This window comes from Fundulus heteroclitus, chromosome 3 (genome assembly GCF_011125445.2).
Source record: "Fundulus heteroclitus isolate FHET01 chromosome 3, MU-UCD_Fhet_4.1, whole genome shotgun sequence".
Lineage (NCBI taxonomy): Eukaryota > Metazoa > Chordata > Actinopteri > Cyprinodontiformes > Fundulidae > Fundulus > Fundulus heteroclitus.
The window spans coordinates 24,861,018-24,877,437 of record NC_046363.1 but is presented as its reverse complement, the minus strand read 5'-3'; the positions used below and the strand labels follow the sequence as shown (position 1 = coordinate 24,877,437).

Below are 16,420 nucleotides of genomic sequence, written 5' to 3'. Positions count from 1 at the left end.
AGAAATGAGTACAAATTGTTAATTCTAGTTGGTTGGTGATTCCTGAGTAAGATTAGGTATTTACCTCTGCAGGTAAAACACACTAATCTCATGAGCCTATGTTAATAATTAACTGTATATTCTATTTAGGAGCCACCGCAAATTTGCCAAGGTAACAGAACAGTTTGTACTTCTCTACAATTGTAAATTAGAGCTCAATATACATCGTTGCATCAAATATCCATGTTGGTCAGTCAACAAACAACAAAAAATTACTGTAATTTATAAACATAAAACTGCTGTTGTTTTTTTGGTTTTAGTTTTTTAGAAAAATCATAAAAAAACACTACAGTGTAAACAGAAGAAATCCAGAAATACCAAAAATTATGCAAAAACAGTTAACTATAACAATTTCATTAATGTTTGGAAATGCAGTCAAGGAAGAAAACCTGCTGATAGAAGCAGACATGCAACTGATGGAAAACAGAACCGGGTAGTATACGTACTACCTGGTAAGGAGTGTGATCATAATTTGTGAAACTCCACACAATTAAACTTTATTTATCCTTCAGTTGGGTTGTAGCTGGGAATGGAGCGGGAACCTGAGGCTACTGAGGGACACAAAATACAGGAAAACAGAAACCAAAAAAACTAAACTTCACTTGAACCAAAACACAAAACCAGAACTCAAATCAACAGAAGAAGTCAGGAGAAACACATGAATGGTGGTTTTTGGTGATTGTGAGTGGTGTTGGAACTAACGTTGGCCTTTGTCACTGATTTTGAAATCCTCATTTGTAGGCTAGAACAGTGAGCAAGCATCAAAGCCTCAACTCTCACATTATTTTGGACAGAAGTTTTTGTAAGAATCAATAATTTTACCTCCACCTGTACTGGTGTCACCGTGGGGCACCACAAGGCTTCATTCTTGGACATCTTTGTTATTTGTATCTGCTGCCACTTGGTGCTACTTTCCTGTAACTTTTTTAGAATTTAATGAGGAAAGGACCAAATTCATGTTTAAACTCAATGGCACCAGGCGGATCTCCGTATTGTTGTTTCTTACCTGATCTTGTGCGAGAAAATCATTATTACAAATTGTGGTGTGCAGATTGGACCCTTAAAGGGGACATATCGTACACAATCCACTTTTATAGCCCTTAAATACATAATTTTGTTGTGTACTTCGACAGTCTGGGAGTGCAGATAAGTAAAATTTAGTCTGTGCAGGTACTGTATAGATATCTTTATATTGTGTTTGGGTCATATTTTTAAAACTGTTCAGTTTTCTCTATTTCCTAATACATGTTTTTTGAACAATTACGTCACAGTATTTGCTGTGTACGGTGGCCGGGAGGTGCAAATCCACTGCAAGGACAGAAATGCGCTGAAAAATACAAAAAGTACTCCAAATACAAAACTGAGGCAACACGCCAACACACAAAACACAGGCAATGGAAAAATGCAGGAAAAGAGAAATGCTGCAATCACAGAAATTAGACACAAACTGCCGACATGCTGCAAACCCAAATGATTCTGACACACAAAGCAGAAGCAAAGTCAAAATGCTGTAAGTAGTAAAAACAACTGCAAGTTAAGAAAAGCTGCAAACTAGCTCTGCAGAACGGAAGTGCTCCAAACCACTAGGGGGCGGTGACCACCAACCTCGTCAAATGGGTCTACAGACCTCAGACTGGATGGGAAGCAAAATGTGTTCAGTTTCAGAATAGAAGTCCAATGCGGTACCGCGCACGTGACGTCACCGTCTCAAGAGCAACGCCCCTTTTGCCGCTTAGGTAGGGCATACAGGAGAGAAAGCACGGATAACCCAGCTATTACAAGCGCAACAGAAACAGCGATCTGACCGACTTTACAGCCGTTAAACTTTCCCAAGACGCTGTCCCAGGCACACGGATTACTGGTCGCACTGTCGAAGAACACACCAACCTTCAGCTCAAACGATGGCTTGAGGTTCGAGGGTTTAAAAAGACTGGAAAACTGGCCGAGTTGATGAACGGTAAGCTTTGTTTTTTTCTCCTGCGCGGCGATCAAGGCAGCGTCGGCCGTTTTTTTTGTTGTTGTTGTTTGTAATCACCGTCCAGGAATGGGTATATGTTTAATGTTTGTCTCATTTGAAATGTTTTTGAGTAAGCTATCCTGGTAGCAGGCTATCATGTTAGCGCCTGCTACCATGATAGCCTGTATGCTGTCATGGTAGCAGGCGCTTCATTATTAACATGTCGGCCACCAAAATACTCTTACCTTGACTTGATGTCGCTGGAATTGGGTCAGGATGTTATTCGGTTGGGCCCTTTCCTCCGACAAAATGCTTGCTACATATGTACTTGAATTTGGTAACTTTTTCCGGGTTGAACTGTTGTGTAGGCCGACCGCCCCGGTGTTCCAAGCGTACACATTTCTCCTTGGCAGTCTTGAAGAAAACATCCTTCATATGCGGCCGATCAGCGTAACTCGAGTCGCTGTTGCACGTTCCATAGCAACAATGTTTAAAAACTATGGTCTTAGATTTGGAAAAAGCATTTGTTTACCGAGTAAAACCAAGGCTAACGCACGTCTCTTTTACAGCGAAACAGCGTCGGACTATGCAAGGTTGCCCTACTGCGTACCACGTGATGTGACGTCATCGTGACGTTGTGTTTCTAAAAATAGCTCGCGCGCGGTACCGCATTGTTGTTGTTTTTTTAACCTTTTTTGAATAGCGTTACGACACACTTTGAACTCACTGACACCCGGTCACGTGGTTTATGTAGCCTTCTATAGTTCCAAACATCTCAGCTCTCTACAATGCAATGTTAGTTTAATTGGCTATTGGCGGGATATATGGCAAAAAACAATACGTTTCTCTTTTTCCCTTGCAATTATTGACCATTAACTTAACTGACTGCATTTTATTAAAGTATCTTCAGGAGCGGCAAGGACATTTATCTGTGTTCAAAGTATTAGAGTGGAAACGTTATTCCCCGCTACAGATCATATTTGATAAAAATAGGTGTTTATGCAATAAACTGATCAATATAAACTGTCCACAATGGTTAATAATAAAGTTTTGCACGTATACCAAACCAAGCAGGATCAATATTGCCAGTTTTAAAGCTCTTTCAGTTGTTCGCTGCATGCTAACGTGTGAATGCTAGACCTTGTCCTCCAACTTTGTCCTGCTCCAGCTTTCCTTTAGTTCTACATCCTTCAACAAAGCATGAATATCACTGTTTTCAGGACTTACTCCTATACCCCCCCCCCCATATGTAGCAGATGTGATTTTGTGCTTTTGTTTTATCTGATATCAGAGGGTATGAGTTGAAAGAGCTGAATTGTAGAGCTGATCTAAATTTTAAAGACGTTTTAAATGACTTGGAGGAAACTATGGGGCTGTCGAGGTTTTTTTCATGTGAACGGAGTACTACATGTATGTATAACCCAGTTGTTTGTGCACATAACCTTACAGTTATTGTATATTTGTAATTCATTAAAATGTTCATTTAAATAAAACCGTTTCTGGTTGGAACCATATTAGGTGATAAAATACGCATGTGTCTATTGTGAAAAAACAAATAACCAAACATTTTATTATACAAGGCCTTTTATTATGCAAAGCAGGGACCTGAGGTGAAAAAAATGAGGGAGGAATTAGAAAGCCAAAATATCACATTAAAGAGGATAAAAGGGGAACTTAACATGTATGCAGTTCTACGAAATAAAGTTATGACTATGAAAAATAAATTGGGTCACATTTTTACCAAAGATCAGATGAAGGCCACTGGCATACACAATAATTTCGGCATTAGATACACTAAATGCACATAAAAAAACAACTAATTTTTCTGCATGCTCAACGGGCTACATGCTTCTTCAGGACACGAGTTTTCCTCTCTATTACATCATAAACCAGCAAAGAAGACCGCAACACATTCGGCTGGAACCAGGTGTTCTAACTCTGGAGGAAATGGCAATCACACCAAGCATGGAGCTGCACCTAGGAACAGGGAAGCTTTTTGGATGTGACATTGCCTGGGCATGGAGGAGAGCAGCAACACATGCATGTTTTTATGTTGGCAGGAAGGACAACAACCAGATTGAAGCAAGTGTTGTATTATCATTTCAGTCATTAATTGTGATAATTGCAATCCAATCATCCTAGAAATCATTGAGAGAGCAGCTTCCAAAGGACTTTTTGTGGCAAACATCATCACTGACATGGACAGCAATACATATCCAACACCCAGCAAGACCAAATAAAAGGCAGAAATGTTGACAAAATATTAAGCCATCACATGAGGGCTTCACTCTGGTTCAGAAAATTGAGAAGCTTTACTCAACAAGGTCTGGTGCATCCTTCAGTGAGCTCTCAAATGCCACGGATAATCTAGAGAAAGAAGCAAGCCTGTTAGAAAGCATGCTCCCTTTCATGTCAGGATGTGCAAAGAAAAATAACCAGCTTTATAAAAATTCTAAAATAATACAAATAATATAAATACCAACTTTGTGAAGGTTATGGTGTTAAAGTGCTGTTGTTCAAACATCTTGATTCAGCTCTTTTTGGAAGACGGAAAATGGTATCTTGTTACCTTGGCGATCCTGTGTAACATGCTTCAGCAGTTCATTCAGAGTAAGCCTCAAGTGGTTTAACTGAAAAATATTAAATAATTACTCATCTTCATAATCACCATTTTCTTTACTGATAATATCCCCATTTATGCTGCCATCTCTAATGGATTGTCTGTAAAAGAATCTAAAAATCAAACTAAATTAAAGCTAGGGTCAGTGTTTTTTTTCTGGAAGGTTCCCCTTTTTGAATAACTGCAAATTCGTAAGAACGTCTTACCTTGCCTTTGAGGTACTGAGAAATAGTAATAGTAATAGTAATATCATCTTTATTGTCATTGAAACATACATTACAACAAAATTTGTTCTCTGCTTTTAACCCATCACCCTTGGGGAACAGTGGGCTGCCATGTGCAGCGCCTGGGAAGCATTCTGGGGTTAAGGGTCTTGCTCAGGGACCCAGAGTGCAGGTGCGGGGAATCAAACCGGGTACTTGCATCCTTCTCTGAGTGCAAGCACACTGCTCTAACCACTAGGCCAACACTCTACCGAACCATTTGCATCAACAAAACAAGTTGCTCTGAGACGAACCTCAGAACAGGGGCATAAGATAGACTGTGGGGCAACAATAATGAGGAATTCAGACCAAAGCATTGATGTTCCACTTTACATAGATCACAACTGAATGACCTAAATGTGAAAAGAAAAGATTTAAAAGCATGATATGTCCCCTTTAAACTCAGTAATCAGGTAAACAGAACATTACATAGAACACTGTTTTTTTCTAGTTGACCACCAGTGCAGTAAGTCTGGCTGTGAAAATTTCTGCAACTATATATTCCACAGCGAACTATTCGCAATATTATGTGGTAAGAAAAAAAAATATTTAGAAGAAGGATGAAAAGGCAGAAAATCCAACAGGGCCCATAGGATAATGTACATCTGTGGGGGGTTTTGGGGGCAGCTCCCACTGCACAGGTTAATTTGAGGAAAGTACAATTGTGGGCCACTCAGAAAACTTCCACAAAGCAAGCCCTGTTTGTTCATCTTTATGCAATCCCTCTACATGTGATCTGTAGGGCGAATGTGGGGTAAGCCCTGTCTACACAGTCCTACAGAAATTCCCAAAGTGGGCTCAAATTGAGAACAGGTTTGCTTTGTATTACCTTATTGTTTTTAAACAACACTGTGTGTATTTCTTTAGTCACTTGCACAAAAATATATATGTTTCAGGAATTTAAATAGCTGTACAATGGGTCTCAAACACTATAAGAGTCTAATGATAAGAACAAGCTGTCTAGATAAGCAGCTGCATAACAGGCTGTCCCAACAATCTGACAGCCTGTTATGGAGTCCTCTTGCGAAGGACTCCAAAAGAGCGCTCTTGCAAACAACAGCACAGTCTTAAAACCAAGCAGGGTTACTGTAGTTTCGCAATTGTTTAGGAGTCCAGAGTTCAGTTAGACAACTGTGTAGCTGTGCAGATTCATTAGGATGTGCTGGTGTCTGTAAGAACCTGTGATCTTTGTTCACATAAGGGACCTTTAACTATGACATATACTTTTGTTTATGGTTGCCCGAATTTTAGGCAATTGAGGTAAGTTCCACACACACGTAAATGATGCTCAGAGAAACTAATATTAAAACCAAAACATGGGGTTGGGCTTTAAAGGTTTATTATTATTTAAAAATAAAAAGATTAATCGAAACCAGATGCAACCAGGAAAACGTCCAAAGTCGTGTCAAGAGTCAGAACGCTGATGAGGTATTCAGAGAGGGCAAGGCAGACAGGGAATCCAAGAACAGATAATGGCTGTGGAAGGAACTTAAAGGCATACATGTGGAACTGCGGGTGGTAATTACTGGAGGTAAAACAGTCAGCCCCAAAAAAAAAAAAAAACAGGCAAGATGCACTATATACATATATATATGTATATATGTATATATATATAAAAAATATATATATATATATATATATATATATAATGTGAATTGTTAAAAAGGAGATGCAACTATATTCATATTTGGTATAAATCTTAAGTTCTTATTCTAATGGTCTCACTGCAAGTTTGTATAGTAGGTTTCCGCCTTTTTTGAGTGTTTTATGCATGGACTGACAAGTTGCATCTGTCATACATTAATAAATAAGAAAAAACATTTATATACAATAATTTTCCATTTCTTTTTACATCTGTAATGTCAAAAAAAATTGCTGAGAAGTTGTAAAACACCATGTGGCTTAACAGCCGCTATTACGTCTGTTCTATTATCTGACAATTTATGGTCTTCGTTCATATAAGCGACCTCTAACAGAAGAAGCAAATCATATTATCAGGCACAGCTATTACTCAGCTGATAATACCTGAGTAATAGTCTTTAGTGTTTGTTCAACTCTGTGGTGCGTTAAGGCAAACCTAGAGAGACAAGAGATACAGTCTGCTCCTCTTCTTGGATGCCCAAGCAGAGAGGAGCCATAATTTAGACTCACGGCGCTCTCTGCCTTCACTAAAACTCATCCCATCAGCAGCTGAGCTGACGCAGAGAGGACAGCGTCGAAGGTGGAGAGTGAGCCATGTTGAAGCTGCGTACGCTCAGGCTGAGGGCTGCCCTGGTGCGAGAATGTATGGCTGAGTTCCTGGGAACATTTGTCTTGATGGTAAGTAACAATGGAGTTTTATTGATATTTTAAAAATGTTGAAATGCACTTTCAGTTGCTTCCTTTTAGTTTTATCCAAGCGAATCACAGTAGTAGACAAGCTCATACAGCTCCTCTCTGTGTGCCAAGATTCCTAGAGTACTGAAAATATCATTAATCTTTTATCTCAGCGTGATAATCTTGTGTATACTATCATTATGACGCTAAATAATAGGAAATGTCCAACATGTATAACCTTATATAAAAATGTCTGGTGAAGGCAGAATAATCCCTTAATTTTTTTATTACGTTATCTATTATTTCACAATCTTGTTCCTCTCGAGGAAAGCAGCACAATGTATGAAACGGCAGCAGCCATCACAATATTAATGTGTGCAATCTTAAAACCATACAGTTAACGGGGATTATATTTGAACTGCAATGCATTCAAAACTCTGCTTATAAGATATTTAGCCAGTTGGATAAACTATTAATTAAATTTGAGTATCCACACCTGATCTTCATTTTTGTGACTAAAATCTTAAACTTCACACAGTGGTGGCATACAGCTGAAAATTAGAGGGTGAGAAAAATGTGAGCTAATTGCAGCGGACGTCGTCAGCAGTAATACTTCCATCACATGTTTTCCTCATATTTAGTCTTAACCTTAATTTGGCAACATTGCATAACTTCTCTTGGTTTTCAGCTCCTCTCTCTCTCTCTCTCTCTCTCTCTCTGCTATACAGCTGTTCGGTTGCTCTGCAGCAGCCCAGGTAAAAACCAGTCAAGACACCAAAGGCCAGTATCTGTCGGTCAACATGTCCTTCTCCGTAGGGGTGATGTCAGCCATGTACCTGACCAAGGGGATCTCAGGTAAAAATACATTACAAGGGTTCCAGGTACTAAGTGTTCACTTATATACAGAAAGGCCATAATTTCTTCTTTTTTTTTTTTACATTCTTTTCTCAGGTATCACATTATACATGTAAGTTTAAATAATAATACATATGATTTAGCAATGGTATCAAGGTGTTACTCTATTGTATCTGTTACACTATGTCCGTTGGTTGTGCTGTTATTTTTACATCTCTCTTTCCAGGTGATGAAGCAGACGGAAAAAGTTTTATCATTCTTTCCTTTTTATGTCTTCTTTCTTTCACCTCTTCCCTTTTTTTCTCGTCTTTTTCTTTCTTTACTCTCCTACTTTCCCATTGTAGTGTCCACATAATTTGAAATTCTCCCTGCAGGAATCACAATAAAGCCATTTACATGCATAAATCAAGCAGAGCACTATGACTGCTCCACTTGTAAAAGTAAAATCTGTCGAGCTCTATTTGGCATTAAGACATCAATTCTTATTGCCACATTGCTAGACAGGACACTGGGGAAAAAAATATAAAAAATACTTGTGTGCTCTCAATATTTAACTTGGATGATGTGTAAACTCACTAAAATATCACGTCCCTGACCAGTGTGGACAGTAGAAATTTAGATCCAACAGCAGACAACTTCACTGCCATATTTATCACTTGGAGATAATCTGGGAGACCATGGGCTTCACATCTTTTTCACTTTCCCTTCCTGTATTCATTGTCCAAATTTTCTCCTCAGGTGCCCATCTGAACCCTGCAGTGACTCTAAGTTTATGCGTTTTGAGGAAAGTGAGGTGGAGAAGTCTGCTACCCTTCTGCCTCTCCCAGGTGCTCGGCGCATATGTGGCATCGGCAGTGGTCTACATGGTCTACTATGGTTGGTCTGACTATCATGCAGAATGAATGCAAACAAACCAATTCTGTGACAAAATAAAATTTCACAAAATTCCACCCGGATCAGTAACTGTCAATACATCGATTTACTTTTGGTCTCTTAAATAATAGATAAAAACAGAAATGCTCAACACAGCCCATGGAAAAAAACTGATTGAAAATACGTCCATAGAAATCTTGCTTTTAAACAATTTTATAGAAAACCTGAAGGTTTGACTGCCATACTCCCCAAAAACTGGGGATACTTCTGGGGTTTGTAGCTGAAAAATTCAACTAGCAATGTGATTAAACTTGCCAGGTGGAAAGGTGTTGCGGATTTAATACAAAACGACCTTTGAATTTGTTCTGTTTCCAGTCTCAGCCACATGCTACTCCCTAAATACTACCCACAGTAAAACATGAAGGTTGCATAATGCTGTAGGCTTTTATACATTTTAAAGTTAAAGTTAGAGAAAAAATGGTATCGGGAAATGATGTCTTGCAAAAAGGTTAGCGCATTTTGCAGTTTTTGATCCTTCAACTTAATCTGTCACAGTATTCAGAAGATATCTTCATCTTCTTTACTGTCTATTTGTGTTTAACTAGCAACTTAAATCTAAGGGGAAGGCACACTTGTGTTCATTCTCTAAGCAGCTTAACCAGGACTCGGTTGCCATTGTTATTTCTAGTCCTTATTCTTATCTTTTCTAAGACAATCATCTGACCAATGCCAGTATCTTCTTTCAGTCCATAGCAAAGCATTCCAATCACAGATGGACCTCTTCTTACAGAACCCATACACCTTTACTCATGGTATTAGCTGGTTGTTAAAATTGTCTTTTGGGACTTAGAGGTACAGTATTTCATCCATTGTATTTTTAGTAAAGGGAATTACAACAAGGAAAGTGAGTACTGACGTAAATTTTCCCTGGAGACTGCCAAAAAAGTTTGATCGGCAAAATGATTCCCACTCAAAACTACTTCAAGGTTCAGGACTCCCACGGAGAACAGAGAGGTAAGCTTGCCTTACTCTGCGGTTGTCGTAGACAAGCAACCCAGGCCTTCAGGTCATTTTCTCAGTACCTCAAATGCTGAGACGATTTGTCACTCCGGTTATGTCACAGCTAAAAATCACAGCTTCGGATTCAAGTCACACCCTGCCGAGCTCTAGAAAATCAAGTTTACTTTCCACTCAAGTTACAGTCATTAACTCAAGTTAAACAGATGCAGTTTGAATGACATAACCTGCTGTATAAAACCACGTGGCTGAAAAGAGAACAGCATAAACAAGATCAAGCAAATGTCCCCGCAGAAAGACTTCGGGCTGGGATTGGAACCCAGGATGTTCTGGCAGCAAGGGAGCAGTACCAACAACACCTTCTAGCCCATATCCAACATGGTGCCGCGGATGGCAGCCTCGGTTCTTGGCAACTTTGCATGTTTTTATTTGTTTTGCCAATCTTCACTAAGATCTTCATCAAATCTCTGGAGCTGTGTAAGGTTCCTTCCTGCTTCAAATCACTCCATTCAGCAGTGACTGTACTTCCCGTTTAGACTTTCATCTTCAGGTCGGAGCTGCAGAGCGGCATTTGCAAAAGACTTTCCCAGGCTGTCTCTCTGAATGACATGTAACAGAGTGTCATGTTTCTAGAAAGTTCCTGATCCAAATATAGAATCAAACTCAGAAATCGGAGTTTCCCATGTAAAAGAACAACAGCTTGCACAACTGGGAGTCTTGGTTTAAACGGCTTCAGCTGTGTCTGAAAGAAGAGAGGTGCAGTTAGATCAGGGGTTCTTAACCTTTTCGACCTTGAGGCCCAATTTTTAAAGTACAAAGTGGCCCGGGGCCCATTAAATATTAACACTGTACAGTTTGATTTGTATTCAATAATAAACCAAATCCACTTATTGTTTAACAAGCAAAAAAATTGTCTAATAAAATGACATGATAAAAGGGGATCATCACAAAAACTTTTATTAAACGTTTATATAAACCTGCACACACACATCAAGACACCGAACAGGCTTATAATTCATGGACCAAATCAAGCTGTGTTAATAAAAAAAATTTAAGGATCAATTCAGGCTGTTTAATCATATTAAAAAAGACCAATAGTAGGAGTTTTACTTTAAATTAATACAATAAATTATATATATATATATATATATATATATATATATATATATATATATATATATATATATATATATATATATATATATATATATATATAAATAAATCATGAAATCAATATAAAGGGGGTGATCAAATAAATGCATTCAAATAATATAAATCTATAAATATAAATAAACTAAATGAAATTAAAGTGCAAATGAAACTATAGCCTTATAATCTGCAAAGCCATTGTAAAATTGCTTCAGCAGTCTCCATTTTTGCATGGCAGAACCAGAAGAACCTTTATATCTGTGACAAATGAACAATGACACAAATAATAACAACAATTAACAACAATAATACAACTCCCTTTTATCTTCACCTCTTAATGAGACACTTGGGCCTGCCTCTGAGACATAATCAGATCCAGTCTGGGTGGAATGGGAGAAAGGCTCACTCTCAGAGTAGCCTCCAGAGTTGCTCTGAGTCTGTTTCGGGCTTTGGTCTTAGTTGTGGCCACGATGGAGAATCCTGATTCACACAGGTACGTAGTTGTGAATGGGAGAAGGAGTTTCACAGCCCTCAGTGCAAGACATGGGTACTCCTTTGAGACAGCAATCCAGAAGGAGCCCAGGTCCAGTTTGCCCCACTGCAGCTTTAAAGTGCTGTCAGTAGAAACATCCAGAAGCTGGGATTCCAGGTGTGAGGGCAAAGCAACATCATTTAAAGTGGAATCCACTGAAAATGGGTCCAAAATCCACATGTTTCCCTCTCTGGGATCCTCAGGAAAGTAGTCACCAAATTTCTTTGCCAGTTGGGAGAGGTGCTGGGAGACTGAGTCACTGATCTTCACCTGAGGGGAGTTTTCCAAAATGTCAGTCAAAAGTGGAAACATGTCCATCCTCTTTTCCTGGGCCCTCTTGGTCCACAAAGCAAGTTTCCTCTTGAAAGCTTCAACTTTGTCTGCAACACAAAATATGTTGCTGTTTCTTCCTTGAAGTGAGGTGTTCAGTTGGTTCAGTAGTGAAAAAATGTCACAGAGGTAGGCAAGTTTTGCTGTGAACATTGTGTCAGCATAGTAATGTGCAAGATGAGATTTTTTCTCAGTGAGAAAAGAGAACACCTCATTCCTCAGTTCAAACAAACGATTGAGGACCAGTCCTCTCGAGAGCCATCTCACTTCACTGTGATATAGCAGCTGGACATGATCTGCTTCTATGTCCTCACAAAGCTTAGCAAAACATCTGGAGTTCACAGCATTGCTTTTAATAAAGTTTATGGTTTTCACACTTACATCCATCACCTGGTGGAGATCCGGTGACATCTGTTTTGCTGCAAGGCTTTCACGGTGGAGAAAACAGTGTGTCCATTTGGCTTCTGGTGCACGACCAAGTATCTGTGTAATGACACCATGATGCTTGCCAGTCATTGATGCTGCACCATCACTGCACACCCCGACACAGTTCTGCCAGTCCAGGCCGTTCTCAGTGAAGTAGTTATCCATGCAGCGGAAACATTCCTGAGCCGTAGTTCGTGTTGGTAGCTCTCCACAAAACAGTATGTCTTCGTGCAAACTACTGTCCCAGCGATAGCGAACAAAAACTAGCAGCAGTGCAGCATTCGTGACATCCGTGGACTCGTCTAATTGCAAAGAAAAAAAAAGGACTACTTTTTATTCTTTCTGTAAGTTGATGCTGTATGTCTGAGGCCATGTCCGCGATACGATGACTCACAGTGTCGTTAGAGAGTGGGATGGTCAGCAGCTTTTTTGCGGCGTCCTCTCCGATTAGCTCACGGCACATATCAACAGCGGCAGGCAGAATCAACTCCTCTGCTATGGTGAATGCTTTCTTACTCTGTGCCACACGTCTGGCTACGAGGTAGCTGGCTTTCAATGCACATTTAGAGTTGCTTGTCAGTGACACAACAGACCTTTTCTGCATCTGCAGCCCAATTTCCTTCCTCCTAAAATATTCCACCGGCTTTCCCACGAGCATCGGGTGCTTGGTCTCTAGATGCCGCTGTAGTTTTGAGGGCTTGAGAGCTTCGTTGGACAGCATTAGCCCACACTCCACACACTGGGCTTTTAGCACTGCCTCTGTTCCTCCATTTACGAAACCGTATTTAATGAAGTCGAGATTGTATTTCCGCAAAAACTTTGTCTTTTGGGTTAGGGTTAGCTGTTAGATAACCATGATAGTCTTTCTGAGTGTTACTAAACAGTCGAAGGGTGAAGCTATGGATGTTTAAGCAAATAACGAAGTTTCACAAATGGTTTGTTTGCATTCAATCCTGACAATAACTATCAGTATGGTACTTGCACTTACAAAACTCTACGAAGTGCTGACGATGCACACGTTTGCATATAATCTAAACTTTATTTTGTTTCCAACCCATTTTTGTTGCAGATGCTATAATGGATTTTAGTGGAGGCGTGTTGACCGTTTATGGCCCAAATGAAACAGCATCTATATTTGCCACGTATCCATCTGAGTACCTCACGTTAGGCAGGAGTTTCCTCGATCAAGTATGAGTTTATCAAAATAAAACCATTGCTTTCACAATTTTCCACCAACACAGGGTGAATGTATAAATCTTCCTGTCATCAGGTGGTGGGGACTGGCACATTGATGCTGTGCATCCTAAGTTTGGATGAAAAGAGGAACACGCCTGCTCCGTCTGGTCTGATACCTCCCATAGTTGCCACGATTGTCCTGGGGATCTCCATGTCCATGTCAGCTAACTGTGGTGCTGCAATAAATCCTGCTCGCGACCTTGGACCACGCCTCTTCACCCTGACTGCAGGCTGGGGGACTGAAGTCTTTACGTAAGAACTTTATCTTGGTTCGCATGTGACACACAGTTTCACGCACAGAGGACTCTAGGCATGTAAAGTGCGTAGAGATGACATGTGTAGTGAATTGGTGCTACATAAATAAAACTGAATTGAATTTAAAAGAACTTTCCAAAAAAGTAAAAAAACAAAACTGGAGGGTTTTTTTACGAAGTTTGAAGACGTTTCGCATCCTACCCAGAAAGCTTTCTCAATTCAAAATGTTTGGAGTAGTGTCCAGTTCCAAGCTTTATAGTACTGCCCAACAAAGGCCTTGTAATTGTCTAGGTTTGCATGTGACACAGCATGTGATGGTTTGAAAGGGGCGTGAAGGAAGCCATTTACGTTAAGAGAGAAAAACCAACCTCAAACAGAGGATGAGGACTTAGGTTACAACTCTCAAAAACTTACAACACAGCAATGGGGTTGATTCCTTTCAATTATCACATCGAACCTCACCTCCACACAGGTGATCGAAACATCCACATTTTGAACTGAGAAAGCTTTCTGGATAGGAAGCGAAACGTCTTCAAACTTTTGAAAAAAAACAAAGTCCAGTTGTTTTGTTTTTTTAACTTTTTTTGGAATGACCATGGCCTGGATGACTGAGAATCTTCACCAGCACAATTTAAAAGCACATATTTCTACGTTCAAAAAAACACATATTTGAAGAGCAACACCATTTTTTGTTACTAAGGAAACAATGTCTGTCTGGAAGATAAATGTCCCTTTTAACAGTACAGATTATTAATCTGCTGTTTCTTCGACAAATAAGTAAACTCTTTACATGATTTTAAGGAGCCTGCAAAATATGTTCTATTTAAAACTGCACATATAGCTTTTTTTTTCTCCAACAGAAGCTACGATAATGAAGCTTTTTCTATGTTTCTTTGTGATTGCTCCTCAGGTGTAAAAATTACTGGTTCTGGGTCCCACTCGTGGCGCCCCTAATTGGAGGCCCTTTAGGCTCTTTCCTTTATGTGGTCTTCATCGAATGGCAGCTGCCTGATCCAGAACCCCCACAGAACCTCTCAACAGTTTCCACCAACAGCGACAGCATCAAAAAGCCTGCCACCATGTGGGGGACAGGAGGCGATTTAAAGTCCACATATTTTTGATTGACTTGGAACAAAACCACAATGCTTTAAGTCTTTACGACTGGCACAGAAGGCATATATTGGACAATCTGACTGGTTGGTTGGAAATCAAAGACCTTTATTTATTTATGCTGGTGAAGAACACACATCTGAAGAGGGTCCGTTAATAGATTTGTAAATAACTTCTAGGAGCTACTACGAATCTATAATTTTTTAACTCCTCATAGTTTTCAGAAAAGCTTCTGTTCTTAGTTTATTTGTGAACTTTCTATCACTGTTGCAGCTTTACTAACTTTCTCAGGGCTAAGGCACTAGTTCTTAAATTCAACCATTTCAAATGTCCAGTAGTCCACTGTATAAAACACAGCATTCACCTTCAAAGGTTGACATATTTACACTTGAATTTGATATTTAAGGTTAACAAAAGATTATTGCTAAGGTTTCTTGATTTTCAGATCAAGCTAAATAGGATTACTGATTCAAGAAAAACTGTAACATGTACTGACCGACATTTAGAATAGAATTAATAAAGCAGATAGCCTTTGAAGTACCTGTCCTGAACACATTGAGCTTCCTGGACACAGACAGTAGAGGAGGAGGCAGCTGAAAGGGATGTTGAAGAAATAAAGTTGTTTACGTCAATGTCACCGTTCTTTATTGTACTGATTCATTATATTAGTGAGCTGTTTACGCTTTAATATATGCTTAAGTGAGTATGCATATGTCAAGCAAAGATAACAAAGCTGTTGCTAAAAGCTGAGTAAGTATATTTACTTGTCTGCTGTGCTATAATGCTATTCTTTACGCCATCTTCACATATGCTTATGTACAGATTCACTGATTTCTGCCACTACGTGTTTTGATTTTTGGGCAGTATGATAGGCTTGCAAATACAACAGTGTAAAAGTTTAAAACCATTCAGTTTTGTTCTGATAAACCCAGTTATGATCCAAGAGACCTGAAGGTGTTACAAAAATGTGATTTGCACTCCAAGCATACCACACTGTTTTCATCTGTTTCATTTAAAGTATATACATAAAATGTCTTATGAAAAAAATATATATTTTATTGTATACTGTACATCTCACCCAAACAGCTTTTGCATGTAATAATGATCATTTTATGAGGGACAAAGTCTGTATTTTATCTTTAGTCATACGTTTTATTCAATCTAAATGCGGCTTTTGACACTAGTCTTTTAATGCAAAGCATAGGACATTCAACAAGAAGTGGATCTGTTGATAGGGGGTTGTCCTTTTCTTGCCCTTTCAATGCAAAAATAGACACAACTGAAACTAATTCTGATTACCAGCAACAACATCTTAATAGATTTATGATTTTTATAATTAATTAAAAAGGATATTTACTATTGTAGTATATAATAAATAATTATGTATAATGTATAAAGAAAATATTAATGTGGTGATGATGAAATGAGTGACGACAAGGGAA

The 16,420-nt window shown here is 39.1% G+C and overlaps 1 protein-coding gene across 1 annotated transcript; it reads left to right on the top strand.

The window, feature by feature from the left end:
- Positions 1 to 7,025: 7,025 nt before the first annotated feature.
- Positions 7,026 to 16,001, top strand: LOC105928534 (aquaporin-10). Its single transcript, XM_012865837.3, has 6 exons — positions 7,026 to 7,198; positions 7,924 to 8,050; positions 8,789 to 8,926; positions 13,447 to 13,565; positions 13,648 to 13,865; positions 14,779 to 16,001. The coding sequence occupies exons 1-6, from the start codon at positions 7,115 to 7,117 to the stop codon at positions 14,987 to 14,989; spliced, it is 897 nt and encodes a 298-aa protein (XP_012721291.2). The 5' UTR covers positions 7,026 to 7,114; the 3' UTR covers positions 14,990 to 16,001.
- The last annotated feature ends 419 nt before the right edge of the window (positions 16,002 to 16,420 follow it).